Consider the following 16468-nt stretch of genomic DNA (forward strand, 5'->3'; position numbering starts at 1 on the left):
GCTTAATCAGAAGTTTTTGGGAAAATTTCAAATTTTGTACGTAGTGGGGTCTACAGGGGTGGACTCTTGCGGCGCGCATCTGACGGAGTGGCTTTTTCAACAGCCGTCAGTACGGCCAATATCAGAGCACAAATTATTGTGAGTAAGACCTTAATGATCAGCTATGAACCCCTCACTAGAGTAGTAACCGTATCTAAAAACAAGGAAATGTTATTCCGTCAAAGCTCAAATTTTTTACTCTTCTCAGTGCAGTTAGTGTTACTATGAATGTACTAGCTAAGTATCGTTGATCGTAGCTGCATTACACAGTAGAAAGTAACCAAGGAAGACTGCTGATTAACGAAGCAATTTCAACGTGAACAGTTCCAAAATACATAATCATGGCGACGATAGTTCAACTTGAACCTTTATAGTTTTTACAGTCTAAAATCACAATAAAATCACGTGAACTGCAAATCACAAAATCAAATCACTCAAATCTGATAGTCCCGTTACAGTACGCTTTCGTGACAACCTCAACGCTTAAAAAATAAATATTATCCAGTCTTGTGACCACCGATGGCCCTAACTCTCCCTTGTCCGCGAGGAGCATCGTTGCGACCATGGGGTTTCAGTTCTTTGTTCTTCCCACTCGGCTTCGATAGATCGAATTGGCTGGAAGTCAATCTATCAGAAAGACCTTTGTCGATCTCAGGGGCGTAGTAAATTGTGGATGTCGGAGTATAAAGCTTCCTGAAAAGATTGAGACATTCACTCGGTCTGTTGTAAATATCAAATAGTCCTTGTAGGCAGAGATTTAACTTATGTTGGGTTTGATAACTAGAGAAGGCGATTTGATATTCATTGATAGTATAAGCATATAAGCATAAGTGATAAGTTTATATACCCTTTTTATGGTACCTCGAGGCTCGATATCTGTATTCAGTAATCATCACTCAAAATCTACTTATTAAATTTATTAACTAAACAAGTTAATGTATTACCGTCCTAGAGAGGTTTCCTGAGAATTTGAAGTCTCTGTAGGTTGCTGGCATGTCTACTAAGCTCTTCGATTGAGGAGTTTTGGACCCCTCGGCGGTCCAAATGATTTATAATGCTGTGGGCATTTTCAACATCTATCGAGGTAAACGCCCTCGCAGCATAACCTGTAGAGAATGAACATGTCATCAATGTGAAGTTCAATGATAAAAATCAGAGTGGCCGATTTCAACGGGCAGAATTCTAATATCATGGCCATGGGGAATGGACTATTTTTTGTCGATTTTGCAAACCAAACTGGCAAACGATTGTTGATTTTCGTCACTAGTCTAAAATGAATGCAAACGTTCGGCCGAACATTTACATGATTAGAAACTTACCGGTTTCTTTCGTTATTATGTACAGACATGGCCGGGCTTGGGTTCCGCATACGATATCTTCTATCAGATTAAAGTTGAACCCACACTTTGTACTGCTCGTGGGAGGAGGAAAGCAAACGGAGACCTTTTCCATGAGCATCTCGTGTAGTACCATCATCATGTCGATTCTGATATCAGCTGCAAAATTCGTCTATTACTAAATGCTAGCTTTTCGAACTTCGTATCTTGGAAATAACAACTTCTATGAAAGAACACACACACACACACACACACACACACACACACACACACACACACACACACACACACACACACACACACACACACACAGACAGATACACACACCCACAAACACATACAGACATAGACACACACACACAGAGACACAGACATACAGGCATACAGGCATAAACACAGACACAGACGGACACACAGACAGACACACAGACAGACACAGTTACACACAGACAAGGACACACAGACACACACCCACAAACACATACAGACATAGACACACAGACACAGGCATAAACACAGACACACACAGACACAGACGGACACACAGACAGACACAGTACACACAGACACACACAGACACACACAGACACACACACATAAACACACATAGTTCACTTCAGTGCACTACATTACAATTACAGACACACGCAGTACAATCAGAGACACACACATGATACAAAGACAGACACAGACACAAACACACAGAGTACACTTCAGTACAATCACAGACGCAGGCACAAAGACATATACAAGAAGAGCAGATTGAAGTACCTTCATTTGCAGATGTTGACGCATTGATCTGCGGGATATGTTCTTCAGTCTGTAACTGATCATCTGCTAGAACTGTCTCATCTGGATCAACCGGAGGAGTATCTTCCGGCAGGAGTCTGAGTGGGTCTATCGGGACAGCCATGGATCGCTCTCCCTACCTTGTTGAATTAAAGACAAAGGTCAACGACGGATGTCGCATGTTAGTCCTGTAACTAAATGTAATCCAAAATAGTGAATAAATAATTTTTACATCTGAACGATTGTATGTCTGAATGGTGATTTTTAATCAATGAACAAAAGTTCAGGATTTTACCTTCTGTTAAGCTGTTAGCAATGACTCTAGCACCCTCTCCCTACAAAACGACCATATCTCGGTCTGAAGCTTTAAACCGTCTTGCCTCAGCAGCCATCTAGCACAGTCGACCTGTCCTGTTAATTGTGTGATCATCAAGTTACCAAATTTAATCCTTCAATATTCAAATAATTGATTATTAGACAAAACAGAGTTTAGAGCTCGACGTATGCTTCAGGGTTTCACACTGTGCTGTAATCAAACGCATGACTAAAACCTCTTGCTACTATTACCAATAAACCCATATTGTTAAGGCGGTCGAATGATTTACCTGAGTTGATCGCGTCCATGAAAGGGTTAAACTGCGTTCTGTCCAGCTTGTTAATGTCCGTTCCAGCAGCCAGCAGTGCCTCCGCCTCCGTCACTCTCCCTGCTTTGCATGGCCAGTGAAGCGTAGAGCTCCCCTCTAAGCTCTTTGACGATCCGACGAAGGATCCAGATTCCCTTCTTTTCTTTTGAGATTGCTTCAATTCTTCCTGGAGTATGCGGATTACCATTTATATACTTCCATACAGGGCGCGTGAACAATCAGCAATGAATTATCAATTAATCAATCTAGTTTTTGAGTAGAAAGTCCACAGATTGTGATACATTGGATTTGATATTGGAAAAGACATAGCTTACCAAATACCTTTTCATGGGCTTTTTGGAGGACAGGGATGACTTATTCCTGCGTGCCATTACACCATAACTATCTGCTGTAACAGCAAAAATTAGAATTATGTCGGACATAATTCTAAAAAATTGGAACATCGTAGTTAATCAGTGTGGTGCTAACAACAGAGAGCGATTTGAACGGTAGGCAATTTCATAAATTCCATTAACGCGATATAAGGATGATTGGAACAGGCTAAAATCTACTATGTAGCATTGATAACTGGCTATATCGCTGCATTAAACGATAAAAGTATTGCTAACTATGGATATTCTAAGTGATCTAGGCAGAGGGGAACCGGCACAGCCAGATTGCGTTGTCTTCAGTGACTAAGTTTCACGATAGTAAAATTGACCTTATTTATTTTTAAAAAGGATGCACAGTTCAAGCAATAAATCGATCAGCTGCTCATATGATATTTGCATTTAAAGGAGGGCCCAGTGCAGTGACAAGTAAGTCTGTTAAGGCAACATTTAGTTCTGAGATTAGCTGAGTCTTGACAAAGATAAGTTGAGTTTCGAGAAAGTGCACACGGATAAAGTTATCAAGTGAAAATGATAAGACTAAGTTAGGGTCCAGTCAACAGAATGGCAGCTGTAACAGAAACAGTTCATTGGATAGGGGAGTAGGGGATTATGACGGAGTGAAGTTTATATAGCAGGGCAAACAAAAAACAACTGACAGCACTGAGCAAGTGAACTGGAAAATTGAGGAAGGGAAATAACTGTGGTTGTCAGCCCTTTCCGTAGCAATCAGGATTTCCCACGAGATCAATCAGGCAATCAGGATTTCCCACGAGACTGCTCCATCCGATGCGCGCACTTTTGTCACGTGACGGCCACGTGACGCTCAAATCGTTGTCACGTGGTACAGAAGGGAGTTTCCTAGAGCGTTGATCTCGACAAGAGGGAGTTTCTCACGGTTTATCTTCAATAACTATCGCTATTTTTATAGTAGAGAGTTGAAACTTTCACCAAATGTTTCCCTAGACATTTCTGCATGGTAACTGTGTCATAGAATTTTAATTTAGGGACCCAATTTTGTGCAACACTCCGGTACCTGACGACCGGTCGCAGACGTGGTTATTGTATTGTCAACTTCTATTGCACACTGAGCGAGCTATATTTTGAGTACAAAGATAAACTTTACACCAGGTGAAAGCTGAGACGTTTCTCTTTAAGATGATCACCTCACATTCTGTGTATCTGTGACATTGAGATAGTAACGAATCAAAACGTCAAGTTGAACAGGCTACAAAATACGCGCTGAATAAAAGTCCACCCCAGGAGTCCACCCCACGCGCGTAGGGTGTTTATATGCTATTGTATGGTTTTGATACAATCCTTCAGCACCTAGGACATAGGCAATAGGGGTCACAAACCCTGAAATGTCAGGAACTGGGCAATGGCCGAGATAAATATTTGATAATTACTTGGACTCTTGACTCACATTCATCTTTTCAACGGTTAGTTAGACATCTTAAACCAGTATTGAACGTTGAGTAAAACTTCTAATCCATTTGTAGCTCAGGTCATGTGCCCCGAAAAACACGCCTGAGTGACAGTGGGCCTTATCGATCATGAGCCGCAAATCACAAGGGCATTCGTACTCTTGGCTTAAATTGGCTCTTCGTTAGTATCATCAATTAGGTTTCTAACTTCTATTATATCATCTGCCTGTCCAGTGTCCATCCGTCTCTTAGAGATTCATTATTAATTCAAGTTCAGTCATTTCGTTTCTGTTCAACTGTAGGCGTAATGAGGGACTTCAGTCCAGCAATAAAGTCAATATCTCTAGATTTAGCAATATTTGGTTTCGCTACTTTTAAGGTAATTGTGTTCAGCAAGCAAGGTTGTAAGTTTCCAGCCCTACGCCCCTACTACCCCAAAATATTGCCCCCCCCCCCCTCCCCCCCCCCACCCCGGGGCACTAGTTATACTGGAGCACTGGTAATGCACATGGTATAATGCTGATTTTTTCCTTTTCACCCTTTTGAAAAAAGGCAATAGTGAAAGGTTACGAATGGAGGTTTTTGCAGAAAAACGTGGATTTTGGAGAACGAGATAGGTGGGTTTAAATATGTCGTGTGTTCGTTCGTTACCATGCAACGAAAAAGTTGGGCGCGCGCGAGGATTGCTTGCGGAGATGTGATGTATAGATAGCCTGTGATCTATGAATGCGCGGCGCGACTGTGTATATGATGCATGTAATGTATAATATTACTATTAGGTAATACACCCAATTTGTACGTGGCACGCGTAGTGTATTGATGTGTACACGAGTATAGTTTACCTTTGCTGATAATTTCTTGAATTACAGATACAAGTTAAGTTCTACGGCAATTGAACTGAATTTCAAGTGTTTCCCGTATTTGATGCATAATTGATCAATATTATTATCATGAAGATTGAAGTGAGCTGATTGGAGCTTATAGTTATACTTAAATTTATAGTAAATGTGAAATGGAAATCTAGCGTCCGCCAAAACGAAACAACGGGCGCAATTCTTGTTTGCTTAACATAGCTCATTTTTAAGTTCCTTTTTCAGCAGTGTACCATATCATACTGGCATAAAAACAGATTCACCTCCTTTATCTCTAGATATAATCTTGAACCTGGGCTCTACAGAATTAGAATTAGAATTAGAATCAAATTTACACAGCAATACAATAATAATAGTAAATAATTTAGCGATAGATACAGGTTATCTAATATCCATCTCAGCGTTTACAATTTACATTGAGTCATAAATTAGAATTATGTGGGGCACAAAGTCACTGAGGGACAGGTATCGTTGGGCCCGAAGTTCTGGGACCCAAAGTTGCAGGTGCCAGAGGTCCTTAGGCTGACAATTGGGGCAAGAGGTTGGTGGATATTCGATAACCTGTAGAGCCCAGGTTCAAGATTATATCTAGAGATAAAGGAGGTGAATCTGTTTTTATGCCAGTATGATATGGTACACTGCTGAAAAAGGAACTTAAAAATGAGCTATGTTAAGCAAAAAATCAGCATTATACCATGTGCATTACCAGTGCTCCAGTATAACTAGTGCCCCGGGGTGGGGGGGGAGGGGGGGGGCAATATTATGGGGTAGTAGGGGCGTAGGGCTGGAAACTTACAACCTTGCTTGCTGAACACAATTACCTTAAAAGTAGCGAAACCAAATATTGCTAAATCTAGAGATATTGACTTTATTGCTGGACTGAAGTCCCTCATTACGCCTACAGTTGAACAGAAACGAAATGACTGAACTTGAATTAATAATGAATCTCTAAGAGACGGATGGACACTGGACAGGCAGATGATATAATAGAAGTTAGAAACCTAATTGATGATACTAACGAAGAGCCAATTTAAGCCAAGAGTACGAATGCCCTTGTGATTTGCGGCTCATGATCGATAAGGCCCACTGTCACTCAGGCGTGTTTTTCTGGGGCACATGACCTGAGCTACAAATGGATTAGAAGTTTTACTCAACGTTCAATACTGGTTTAAGATGTCTAACTAACCGTTGAAAAGATGAATGTGAGTCAAGAGTCCAAGTAATTATCAAATATTTATCTCGGCCACTGCCCAGTTCCTGACATTTCGGGGTTTGTGACCCCTATTGCCTATGTCCTAGGTGCTGAAGGATTGTATCAAAACCATACAATAGCATATAAAGCCCTATCGATAGCCACAAACCGCATCTTGAAAATTGCAACGTGAAAATTTGCAAAAAAAAGACAAAACGAATTACCAAATTTGTATTGGTGTAGCCAAAATTACCGATTTTTGCTAATATCTCTACAAATAAGCATTTTAGAGCATACAATGATTCATAAGTCTTATATAAATGTGCTCATTGCGAATATTTTTCAATATCGGAGAAGTTTCTACGACCTTTCTAGCTCGAGATATAAAAATAATCCGATAATTCCGGCTGCGATGAGCCAAAAAACAGTTTTTCGTAAATATCTTTAAAACCAGGCACTTGAGACCTTATATTGCTTCATAACTTGTATATAAATAAGGGTATTGCCGTTATTTTAAGCCAATATTCAAGTCTCTAAGTCTTTTAGAAGCCAAGATACAAAAATCCCAAATTGGCGCCTGAGGGCAATTTAGAAATTTCGCCCTGTAGGACTGGGACTAGCGATACAAAATTGCTACCTAGATGATTTTGGTTTGGAATGACCTAATGAAAGACACTGTGTGGTCAAAAATTGTGGACATTGAAGTGCACACTCAACTCCTCTCTGCTACTAGAGTACAGGAAGTGTTGCCAGAAGACTTTTGTTTCATATGGTATCCACAAAACCTAACAGTCTTATAAAAAAATTTAGTTACAAAAACATTTACAAATTTGGCCATTCTGTGAGGCTAGCCATTCTGTGAGGCATATACCCGTAGAATTAAGACGGACAAATTTCCGGTTTAAGATGACGACAAAGTGTTTTAAAACTCACCTTTATAAACTGGCATGACTTAGTAAACCTATTAAGATTACTTTGGTTAATTATTATTTACTAACAGATGATATTTAGATCAAGGGATTTAAAAGTTTGTAACTTATTTGGTTATTTGAAGGTAATCTATTCCATCACAGATATAGATACTAGATATATGAACAAAGTTTAATTGTTTCATATTAAGGCTTTTTGCTAATTTTCATTTTGAAACACAAGTCAAATTATGATTTTGAAAATCACCAGCACGAACTCTTCTTTTCACACAATTTTATTTCTTGTATTACAAGTGATTGAGCACGAAATGACAAATTAAACACTTTCTTATAACGTACTAGTAGTTCATAAAATTTTCAAAAAATAAAAAAGATAATTTACAATAATAATGATAATAATGTATAATGTAAATGCATAACCATTACATAGAAAATGATGACAAATACAAACTTAAAACATCAATTATAATTCATAAATCAAAAATGAAGCATGCTACAAAATTTAAGTGAGGGTGGTGCAAATACATATGTTTCGACTCGTGACACTATCATTTGAATTTATATTTGATTGATAGCTGCCACAACTCTTAACAAATATTTGCCCGAATTCCCGATTAGGTTTCAACTCCAAGTCGTACAAATATGATTAGAAAATCAGTGAATTTGAATTTGAAAATCAAGTAATCAAAGTGTTTGTTAAAATTATATTCAGTTTAGTGATTCAAATTTACTTTAACAACCCTCATTTAAGTCCATAAACCCAAATTAATATTCTTCCATAATTAATGATCCCATAATTTTAAACAGCAACCACAATTCAACTCATCAGGGGCAAGCTGCGTATCTTTCGTACCAGATACTTGATAAGATATATGGTAACAACAGGAATGAGAATGATGTCCAGATAGAAGTACTCGTAAAAGGGTTGGTGCCCAGGAAGAAGCTTCTTTCCCGAAATAACAATATCTAAATTCCCCAGCAACTGCTCATCTGTTGTCCGAGTCAGCAGTAGTTGTCGTTGTAAGGCCTTACTGTTCCCCGTGATAGTTGGTCCGGATATGTTCACCACTTTACCGAACACCTCATCAGAACTGGAATCCCTCAGACTCACTATTTTATCACCGAGCTGTCGTTTATAAATCTGATCAGCGTTGAGGTATTGGTCGAAAGCGACTCGTGGCATGACCAGCATGGGTGCTCCAGCACACATGGCTTCAACTTTGCTGGCATACCCGCCGTGAGTGATGAAAGCCCGGAGTTTGGGATGGCGGAGGAGGGTGGTTTGTGGCAGCCATTTGAAGGTTTTAACATTTGCAGGCAGGTTGGGCACTTCAAACTTCATTTTCCAGACCACCTTGAAAGACATTTTAGCAAACGCACCGATTAGAATCTCCTTTTCAATATCCAGCAGCGTATGGATGTGAGACCCAAACGAAATATACACAAACCCTTCACTTGTATCAATGAATTCCCGTAACTCCTCGCCAAGTTTCTCAGGCTCATATTCAGTGCAAAGAGTACCAGCCAGAGCTACAACTCCTGGTCCAAACGGGACAGGGGAATCAACAAGGGGGTGGTAGTGCATGAGAACTAGCCCAACCTCCTTGAAAACAGCGGTGTATCCCGGGTAGTCAGGTACGTGGGGGTAGATATCAGGTCCTATCATAAACCTCTGGATCAGGTCTTCAAACACCATGATACCGCAACTTTTCAGGAGGTTTTTAACCCGAAGTAAAGGGGAAGCTTTGACATCTTCGTTATCTTGGTAGGTGACTCCGTCATGATTGACGGAGGAGTGGTAGATGGGTAGACCGTAACTAGCTATCTGGGCTGGGAAGGTGGAAGGAGCAGGAAATTGGACGATACGACCTGGTATTTTCAGTTTGTGAGCTAGAGCAAAGGAGCAAGAATCGTAGAGAGCTCCAAGTGAGATCATAGCATCAAACTTAGCGTTCGTGGTCATCAGATGTTGAACAAAGGGATCCTCAAAAAATGGGCCGCACAAACCCAACATTATCTTAATGTTAGACAGGGCTTTTCCTAGAGAGAAATCAGGATCATCCACAACGTTGTTGAGAAAATTGTTTCCAATTCTCTCGTTTTCAGTCAGAGTTACTTTCTTGATTTGTGTTCTAAGATATTTGGGTAGGTTGGTACTGACGTATGTCACTGAGTGTCCATGATCAGCTAGAACGTTGGCAGTGTAGGCTCCCACAGTTTGGTGGGATCCACCCGCGAAAACATTTACAAAGAGGACGTCCCAAGAGGAGACAGTAAGAGGGAGAATAAGGAAGAGGACGAACTGCATCCCTGAAATATCAGTCAAAACAAATCTCGTTTATTCTTTTTCATCCTAAAATGAAATTTCATCCTAAAAGATTCAAAATTGAAACGACCTTAATTAAGAATTATAAACAAGATCAAAATAAATACAATATGTACAGTACGTATAGAAAATTAAACAATTCGAGAGAAATTTATTAAATTTTGTTTGCAATGTCGTAAATCCTTACTGAAAAGAAGCTTAGGTACACTGAAATAGACACAACTCCGAGACTACAAACGAAATAATTGTAAGATAATACCGTCAAGGCTTAGGTCACGAAATTAATGAGAGAAGTAAATTAGTGCACGAAATATAATGCTCCTCTATAACATATATAATTCCTATTAAATGGGAGAACTCATTACAATATAATTGAATTATTGTCTAGCTCTATGATTGTAAGAGGACAATCCAGCGATAAGCTATTAATTAATGTGGTCACGTCATAGTGCGACTTCACAAATTGAAAAGCTGAAACATAAAACCAAAAGAGACTCACGATCTCCTGAATAACCAAATCAAAATAAAAAACCTAAAAATCTTCTAAAATAACCTGTCCAAGCTCGCCCTTATTGAACATAGCTACAAAATGTTCAGCAGCATCGTTAATGATAGGTTTTCCATGAAGCATGAGGTTCCGCCGCCTGGCATAGTAAGCCAGAACCTCTATTATATTATTTGAAGGACCAGCGAGACCACACTGGAAGGCGTATTTATACTGACCTTTTCTATTCAACCAAAACAAAATATAATCTGCAGCTTGTATCTGGCCAACAACTGTAGTGGGGACAGCACCACAAGCAGCTAATTTCATTATAGACTCTGGATTATCAAGTACAGGTAAATTAACACCTGGGGTGTCGTAGATGTACACTTTAGGAGCGTCCAGAATTTTCAGTCTATTTGATATTTTCTTGGTGACACCTGGGTGTGGAGCTACTTTTAATTTGTTTTTATCGTGGTACAAATTCTTTTTAAACGTGTTTATGAAGGAGCTTTTGCCAACATTGGGTATTCCTGATACAAAGAAAGTATAGTGAGGTTTTGCGATTGTCAGCTGGTCTGCATTAGCCATGGATACTCCATCTTTGATAAGGCCCCGAAACTTCCTTTTCTGTTTTACCTGAATTTTAAAATTCCTGTTATCAGTATTAAAGAGTGTCACTGCACATTGCAAACACTGAAGTGTGCTGGTTCATGACGTGCTCCTGATAATTGCTGATCATGATATTATGATATCTTAGAAGCTTTAAAAACTAAACTATCATGCACATGGTCAATCACCAGAATGGAAACAGGAATACAATTTAAACATTTAAAATAACATCACATAAATTATCTCACTGTGTTTGAAGTAGCGCATACTGGGATACCTTCTTTAACTGATATCTGCTTGCAGATCATATCTAATTCGTGTGGGCTCACTAGATCTGCCTTGGCTAGAAGTAGGATCCTAGGTCGACCTGCATAGCTCTGAAAAATGGGCCGGAAGTTTGTTAACTAATCTCCTCAGACTCCACGAGTTGGTAAACGATAAAAGTAGAAATTAATGCAATGAGTCAAACAGCTTGATTTAATCAGTTTTTCATAAAATGTACATTTTAAACAAACTTACACACTTATGAGTCAAAATATTCCAAGTCCAAAACGATCGAAAATAATTGACTGGTTACTGGTTAGAGATTATGATAGCATTTCAATGGGATTTTTCTTAGGCAGTGTGTTTGGACTGTAGTCGTCAACTGACCTGGTTTGCATAAGTGTTTCGTGAGGTAAAAGGAATCCTGGCATCATGAACTTCTATGATACAGTCTGTAACTCTTGTCATCTGCAAGAGTCTCACTGCATTAACTAAGTTTTAGTCTCACTTTTAATGAAGCACGTGAACAGTGTGATTATACAAATTATGAAAATTGCAGCTATGCAACAAGTCATCTACAAGTACAGAGATACAGATAAAAATGCTAATTCACTAGATAAATAAGATTGAAAGCCTGCAAGAGTTACCATCTGCATTCGCTTGAGTCCGCTTGGCATATGGCCAGGAAACCAATTAGTAGCCCGAGGTTTCACGATAGGAGTCTCCCGAGGGACGAACTGTTTAATCAGCTGAGCAGTCATCGGGGAGTCCATCAGACGGAGACATAGCGTTAGTTTCATATGTCTGTTCGTGGGGAGGCGATGAGAGGAGGAAATATTGATATGGTGTAAACCTGACCAAACATTGTCAAGCAAGATACATATTCTGCATAAACCAACTGGCCAGTAACATATTAGTAACTTAATCGTTATAGCAAATCGGAAATCCGTGTTACAAAAATTGAAATATTGAAATGTGCATGTGATTCCAAAAATTATATTTATCGTGAGTAAAAACCTTAAAAATAATCAAGCATTAATTATCACGCTGTCGGAAAATTAAGATAGACGTCATTCATAAGATTCATATAAGGGGCCATCTACTTAGGACGTCCACCAAAATTGCAGATTTTCGGACCACCTCCCTCTCCCTGTCCGGGTGTGTCCGAATTTTCAAAACCACCCCCTCCCCCGGACGTCCAGATTTCCAGCTACTTTTAAGAGTACGAATAAAACTCGGTTCTCGTGAGCTGCTCTGGGAATCGTCTTCTCGTTCAAAATACAGGGATTTTAACTTGTAACAAAGTAATTAGTGTCAAAGAGTTGAAATAAATGGGACTTTTTCGTTAATTCTTCCAAAATTTCCGGACGTCCGGATTTTCAGAAACCACCCCCCTCCCCTTGTCCGGATTTATCCGAAATTCCAAAACCACCCTCCTCCCTATTTGCCGGACGTCCTAAGTAGATGGCCCCTAATATATTATTCATACAATAGGAAATGTGCGTACCTACAAATTAAAGGGAAGACAACCCAATGGTGATTGGTGGGGTCAAGTAAATGAATCCTGAAATGAATATGTTTAGACAGCATTCCATAAAAGTCAATAAATTACCTCGTGAAAGAAAAAGCTACCCAAGCATGCGCTATATATCTACTTTGTTGCCAATATCATGACTTAGAACGGAGGTAACCCAAAACTTGTAGGACTAAACTCTTCTAACGACTTCAATACTAAGTGAGCTGGTGGGATAGCTTGCAGTCTAGGATCCGGCACCATCACGCACATCATCTCGGCTGCTAAAGCTGCTTTAATACCATTCGGGGCATCCTCCAGCACCAAGCAGTTCTTAGAAGAAACAGGCGGTGACTTGAACCTGCTCATGGCAAGAAGAAAGATATCAGGATTAGGTTTTCCAAACTTAACCTCGGGATCATCAGAACGTACAGCGAACTCCATCAAGCTGATCAGATCTTTGTGAGAGTGAGTTTTGAGCTGGTAATCAGCTGATGAGCTTCCAGTTGCTATACACATTGGAATATTATGTTTTTCTAGATGTCGGATTAATTTCTCAGCGCCGGGCATGGTTCCACATTTCATGAATAGTTCCTTAAGATTGTTCATACTTTCAGTGACCAAGTCATCGGGTGAGATCGGAATGTCAAGTTCTTTTTGAATAAGTTCCATTGCTTTGTGATATTTCATTCCCATGACTTTCATTTTCAGATCGTACGTATATGTTTTGTCAAATCTATCTAAGATCTTCTGGATTGCAACGTCGTAGAGAACCTCTGTGTTTAGAATAAGTCCATCCAAATCAAATATTACGTGTGTTATATTTCCTAGTGTTCCCATAACTAAAAGCAATGGTTAGTATCAGCTGATAAATGTTTTTTTCTACTTTACATAATATATGAAGAGAGAATATATATTTAATGACTTTCATACAGTTAGATAAAAACGCACCCAAATTAATGATAAATTGTGGGATCAGAGAAATTTTAACTGATTCTGACATAATGACATAATATGATAAAATAAGAAACATCAACAATTATTATAAAGATATCGAACACAAATTCTAAGTTGCAGTAGTTAGCAACAGTCAGTAAAACCGATTTTACAACAAATTGTTAAATTAAATTGTATTGTAAAATTAAAAATGAGAATAAACAGTACTGTCCATGCGGTTCAACTGTAGAAACTGTCAATACCACTATCCAGTCTAGAAAATAACGAAGCTCCCCTGGAACTAGCACTATCTGATGGCTGATTTGTATCTTTATAACAATCTAATACACAATCTGTCTTTGATGATGATATAACATCAGTTTTAACTCTGTTAAAACTTGCAGTTTTACGTTTTTTACTGTTCACGGGGTGATTGGGAGTACTTATTAATTTAAATCGTCTCTTTTTATTAACTGATTTCTGATTAGTAGACGTTGTGTTATTAAAGATGGCATTGTTTTCTTTCCCACTGTATTGTCTGTAATGTTGGAACAGAGAAGGAGATCCCATAGGTTGCTTTTCAACAGAAGATCCGGAAACTTCTAATCTGTTGTCGGATCTAAATGGTTCAAACTTCTTGTATTTCTTAATATTTTGATCCGTTGCTTTTTCTTTAGTGTTCAGGTTGTAGAACGCAGCGGTAGACACACCTGAAGTTAGATTTAGAGTCAATTGTAATCCTATGGTACCTTTCAAGAACTACAAAATTGTTGATACAAGTAAAGAAAACTGAATATAAGTACAATAATTAATAATTAGCTCTGGCTGGTAAATGGGGAGGGGGGGGGGGGATAAATGATAGTTAACCTTACCAGCAGGTCTATGAGGAAGTTCTCCAGTGATCCAGCGGATGACAATGTCGTGACCCCAGCTAACCAGCTCGTGGTCAGGGTAGGGAAAATATTTCTGGTCAAGTGGTGTGGTGACGTCACGTGATGTGGTGACGTCACGTGGTGTGGTGACGTCACGTGGTGTGATGACGTCACGTGGTGTGGTGACGTCACGTGGGGTGATGACGTCACGTGGTGTGATGACGTCACGTGGTGTGGTGACGTCACGTGGTGTGGTGACTAGTGTCTGTAGTAGTGGGAAGGACCGGGCTAGTGAGATACCGTACTCAGACAAGGAAGGATTCTCTGAAGGTTAGATAGTCAGGCAGGAAGTGGTTCATGGTGAATATGTAATATTATAGATGCAAGACAGGCTACAGCTTGCTGAATTCTAGAACAACTGCATAATAAATTTAAACGATTCCAAAAATAACTTTAGGAGAACAAATCTACAAAATGGGACTACACGAGAAAAAGTAACATATTTATCATGTACAGGACATAATAATAATGCTACACTGAAATTAGCATTTTACCTGACACGTCGAGATATCGGAGTTTGGTGAGGCCTTTCTTAGAGTATTTGGTGGGGTAGACAAGCTTCTTTACCACGCCGTCATCCAGCTCGCAGCTTGATAAACTTAACCACTCCAACCTGATTAGTAGTTATCACGTGATTTATATTGTAATAGATCTGGATGGTGACGTCACGTGGTGTGATGACGTCATATTATGGTGTGGTGACGTCACGTGGTGTGATGATTAGTAGTTATCACGTGATTTATATTGTAATAGATCTGGATGGTTGCGGGAGGCAAATTAGGAAGACAATAAATTAAGACTAGATCCGTTTTATAAAAGCTACTAAAAATCAGACAGATAAGAGTCACACTAATGAGTACTATAATGTATAATGTATAATGTATATGTATAATGACGATGAACAATGTGAAGCCTACCTTGTGAGTTGAACCAATGTTGAAGTGATCCCCGCGTCGTTGCTAGATTTCCTAAAGGAGCATCTGGACAGGTCGAGTATTGTGAGCGAGTTAGCCAGCTCTGATAGGCTCTTCAGCCAGGGTACACTCTTGTGGGAGGACAAATCTAACGCTGAAAAATATTAAATTAACAAATTAGGAGTCTTTAAACAACCTGTATAACATTTTAGGGAGTTGATGTTTGAGGCTTTTAAATAAATGTCTTGTCAAATAGATAAATATTTTAAAACTTTCGAACCTGTAATAAAGTTGGTATGAAGAGGAGATTTAATGAGTCGGAGAACAGTGGTATCAGCTATAGTACCAGCTGTATGAGCAGCTCTCAGAATATCAGCTGCAATATGCTGACACACATTATCCCAAGATATAGAGTTCACGTGACGTACAAGCACAAACAAACATATCTCGGACAGGGCCTTGTTCCTACAATCCTGCACACGGTCTGAAAACGAGATAGTGTTTCACTTTCACTTCACGTCGTGAATGCCTTTTTGGAAAAATTTCGATCGTGAAAGAGGATTGTAATGCTCGTCAAGTTATCAGATGATATGGAACGTACCAGTGTTAGCAAGTGCAGCTGAAACTCTGATATCAGATCTGGATACCTTGGAGATTACTCTTCTCTTACCAGGACGACTAATACCCCCATCTTCATTCCTGCACCAGAAATCTGATAACTCATCTGATTGCATGTGCGCTATTTCCTTGAATTATACAGGAAAGATAAAATCATCTCGTTTCCTTAGTAGTAATGATGATATTTCACTTGTTTATTAAACTGAAGGGTAGTTCGTTACTTCACTCAAGAATATAAAAATTCAGTGGGCTGAACGATGATAGAAACTTCA

At 39.2% G+C, this 16468-nt stretch overlaps 6 protein-coding genes across 10 annotated transcripts in view; all 6 read right to left on the reverse strand.

Moving 5' to 3' along the window:
- LOC134812829 (ubiquitin carboxyl-terminal hydrolase 14-like) overlaps window positions 1-16468 on the reverse strand; it is a 124820-nt gene that overhangs the window by 18578 nt on the left and 89774 nt on the right. For 2 of the 3 annotated variants that reach the window (XM_063820408.1, XM_063820413.1), the window contains exon 2: window positions 7602-7629. In XM_063820408.1, the coding sequence (XP_063676478.1) occupies window positions 7602-7617 (16 nt within the window). In that variant the 5' untranslated portion in view covers window positions 7618-7629. Of the gene's footprint in view, window positions 1-7601; window positions 7632-16468 lie in introns of all 3 variants that reach the window. The other variant, XM_063820421.1, reaches the window with a different exon arrangement.
- Window positions 337-3911, reverse strand: LOC134812864 (uncharacterized). Of its 2 annotated transcripts, XM_063820461.1 has the most exons (7): window positions 3131-3911; window positions 2771-2975; window positions 2461-2576; window positions 2148-2305; window positions 1359-1535; window positions 984-1145; window positions 337-732 (listed from the first exon to the last, which is right to left on the reverse strand). In XM_063820461.1, exons 4-6 carry the CDS (start codon window positions 2287-2289, stop codon window positions 988-990), a joined length of 477 nt encoding a protein of 158 aa, XP_063676531.1. In that variant the 5' UTR covers window positions 2290-2305; window positions 2461-2576; window positions 2771-2975; window positions 3131-3911; the 3' UTR covers window positions 337-732; window positions 984-987. The 2 variants fall into 2 exon arrangements, with proteins under 2 accessions (XP_063676531.1, XP_063676524.1); XM_063820454.1 differs by having other exon boundaries at window positions 2771-3911.
- LOC134813239 (UDP-glucuronosyltransferase 3A1-like) lies at window positions 8298-9905 on the reverse strand. Its single transcript, XM_063820929.1, has one exon. The coding sequence runs from the start codon at window positions 9903-9905 to the stop codon at window positions 8415-8417; it is 1491 nt and encodes a 496-aa protein (XP_063676999.1). The 3' UTR covers window positions 8298-8414.
- On the reverse strand, window positions 10423-12089 carry LOC134813248 (mitochondrial ribosome-associated GTPase 1-like). Of its 2 annotated transcripts, none has more exons than XM_063820943.1 (4): window positions 11931-12089; window positions 11671-11765; window positions 11268-11396; window positions 10423-11046 (listed from the first exon to the last, which is right to left on the reverse strand). In XM_063820943.1, the coding sequence occupies exons 2-4, from the start codon at window positions 11749-11751 to the stop codon at window positions 10456-10458; spliced, it is 801 nt and encodes a 266-aa protein (XP_063677013.1). In that variant the 5' UTR covers window positions 11752-11765; window positions 11931-12089; the 3' UTR covers window positions 10423-10455. The 2 variants fall into 2 exon arrangements, with proteins under 2 accessions (XP_063677013.1, XP_063677008.1); XM_063820938.1 differs by having other exon boundaries at window positions 11671-11751; window positions 11931-12083.
- LOC134813269 (pseudouridine-5'-phosphatase-like) lies at window positions 12824-13636 on the reverse strand. The gene has a single exon (XM_063820962.1). It carries the CDS (start codon window positions 13634-13636, stop codon window positions 12959-12961), a length of 678 nt encoding a protein of 225 aa, XP_063677032.1. The 3' UTR covers window positions 12824-12958.
- On the reverse strand, window positions 12824-16398 carry LOC134813260 (uncharacterized). The gene is made up of 6 exons (XM_063820953.1): window positions 16180-16398; window positions 15859-16062; window positions 15582-15732; window positions 15159-15277; window positions 14605-14928; window positions 12824-14442 (listed from the first exon to the last, which is right to left on the reverse strand). Exons 1-6 carry the CDS (start codon window positions 16310-16312, stop codon window positions 13973-13975), a joined length of 1401 nt encoding a protein of 466 aa, XP_063677023.1. The 5' UTR covers window positions 16313-16398; the 3' UTR covers window positions 12824-13972.

This window comes from Bolinopsis microptera, chromosome 1 (assembly GCF_026151205.1).
Source record: "Bolinopsis microptera isolate Bmic1 chromosome 1, MBARI_Bmic_1.0, whole genome shotgun sequence".
Classification (NCBI taxonomy): Eukaryota; Metazoa; Ctenophora; class Tentaculata; order Lobata; family Bolinopsidae; genus Bolinopsis; species Bolinopsis microptera.